Source organism: Austrofundulus limnaeus, unplaced genomic scaffold (assembly GCF_001266775.1).
Source record: "Austrofundulus limnaeus strain Quisiro unplaced genomic scaffold, Austrofundulus_limnaeus-1.0 Scaffold440, whole genome shotgun sequence".
Taxonomy (NCBI): domain Eukaryota; kingdom Metazoa; phylum Chordata; class Actinopteri; order Cyprinodontiformes; family Rivulidae; genus Austrofundulus; species Austrofundulus limnaeus.
Genome location: NW_013952842.1, coordinates 156,209 through 157,350, shown reverse-complemented (window position 1 = coordinate 157,350; position 1,142 = coordinate 156,209). Strand labels below are relative to the sequence as shown.

The 1,142-nt window shown below is 54.3% G+C and overlaps 1 protein-coding gene across 1 annotated transcript in view; it reads right to left on the bottom strand.

Annotated features, from left to right (window-relative positions):
* nfatc1 (nuclear factor of activated T cells 1) overlaps positions 1–1,142 on the bottom strand; it is a 33,793-nt gene that overhangs the window by 14,926 nt on the left and 17,725 nt on the right. Inside the window, exons 5-6 of the mRNA XM_014024809.1 lie at positions 930–1,102; positions 210–350 (exon numbers count right to left, since the gene is read on the bottom strand). Coding sequence (XP_013880263.1) covers positions 210–350; positions 930–1,102 — 314 coding nt within the window. The remainder of the gene's footprint in view (positions 1–209; positions 351–929; positions 1,103–1,142) is intronic.

Below are 1,142 nucleotides of genomic sequence, written 5' to 3'. Positions count from 1 at the left end.
CACACACACACACACACACACACACACACACACACACACAGCAACGGAAACTTCTGTGAAAGTAAATCTACAGAGTTAAAAATACGGAGTATTAATGTGGACCACATGTGGCTCTCTGGCAGAGACGAGGAGGAGAAATCCTGGGGTTTCTGCAGCCACACACACACACACACACACACACACACACACACACACACACACACGCTCACCTTGAGCCTTCTCCACAAACACCACCTTGGAGTCGTGCTGGAAGTTGAGGCCGTCCAGCAGCATCCTGTCCCCCCCGCAGGCCCGACCCGTCTCCAGGTTCTGCTTGTCCACCAGGGGCAGCTCCTGGGCCGATCGCTGGGCTGAGGGACAGAAACCAGAACCCAGAACCGGGACTCAGTCCTCGGATCACAGTCACACCCGTTCCCCACGCAGACCTGAGCCTCCAGATGGAGTCACTGAGGAGAGCTGCTGCATGAGAACCAGCAGAACCGGGTCAGAACCACAGACACTCAGCTGAGCTTTGGACCGGTGGTGGCTGAGAGTCATCCTCAGCTCGTAGTCTGAGGACACTTTCAGAACCGGACCGACTCAGTCAGCACCGTCTGTCTGGGACCTCTTACTGTCGGGTCTGTATTTACCCTCCAGCTGACCTCCCAGAGTTCTGGGCTGAGGTCCGGCTCGTCAGACGAGTCATGTGGTTCTGGTTCTGGTTCTGGTTCTGACACACAAATGAAGTCTGAAGAGGTAAATTAGAGACGGAGGTTAAACCCTGATGTCAGCGTCCTGAAATAAACTATTGTTAGTTTCTGAGAACCGTTCAGAGTGTGTGTGTGTGTGTGTGTGTGTGTGTGTGTGTGTGTGTGTGTGTGTCAGACAGTGTACTCAGTGTTCAACACAGAGACTTGTAATGAACTCGGTGACCTACAGTTGACACTCACAGCACTCGATGGGGTTTGAGGCCACCTGCAGGGACAGGGTCCTGCCTGTGGACTGGTTCAGGTGGACTCTGAAAACCATCCGAACACGCGTGTTCTTCCTCCCGATGTCCGTCTCTCCCTTCCTCAGCTCGATGTCAGAGTTACGCAGCTTCAGGATCCCGGCGCAGTCGATTCTGTGGGTGAAAACATGACGTTAGGGGGTCTGTTGGGGGG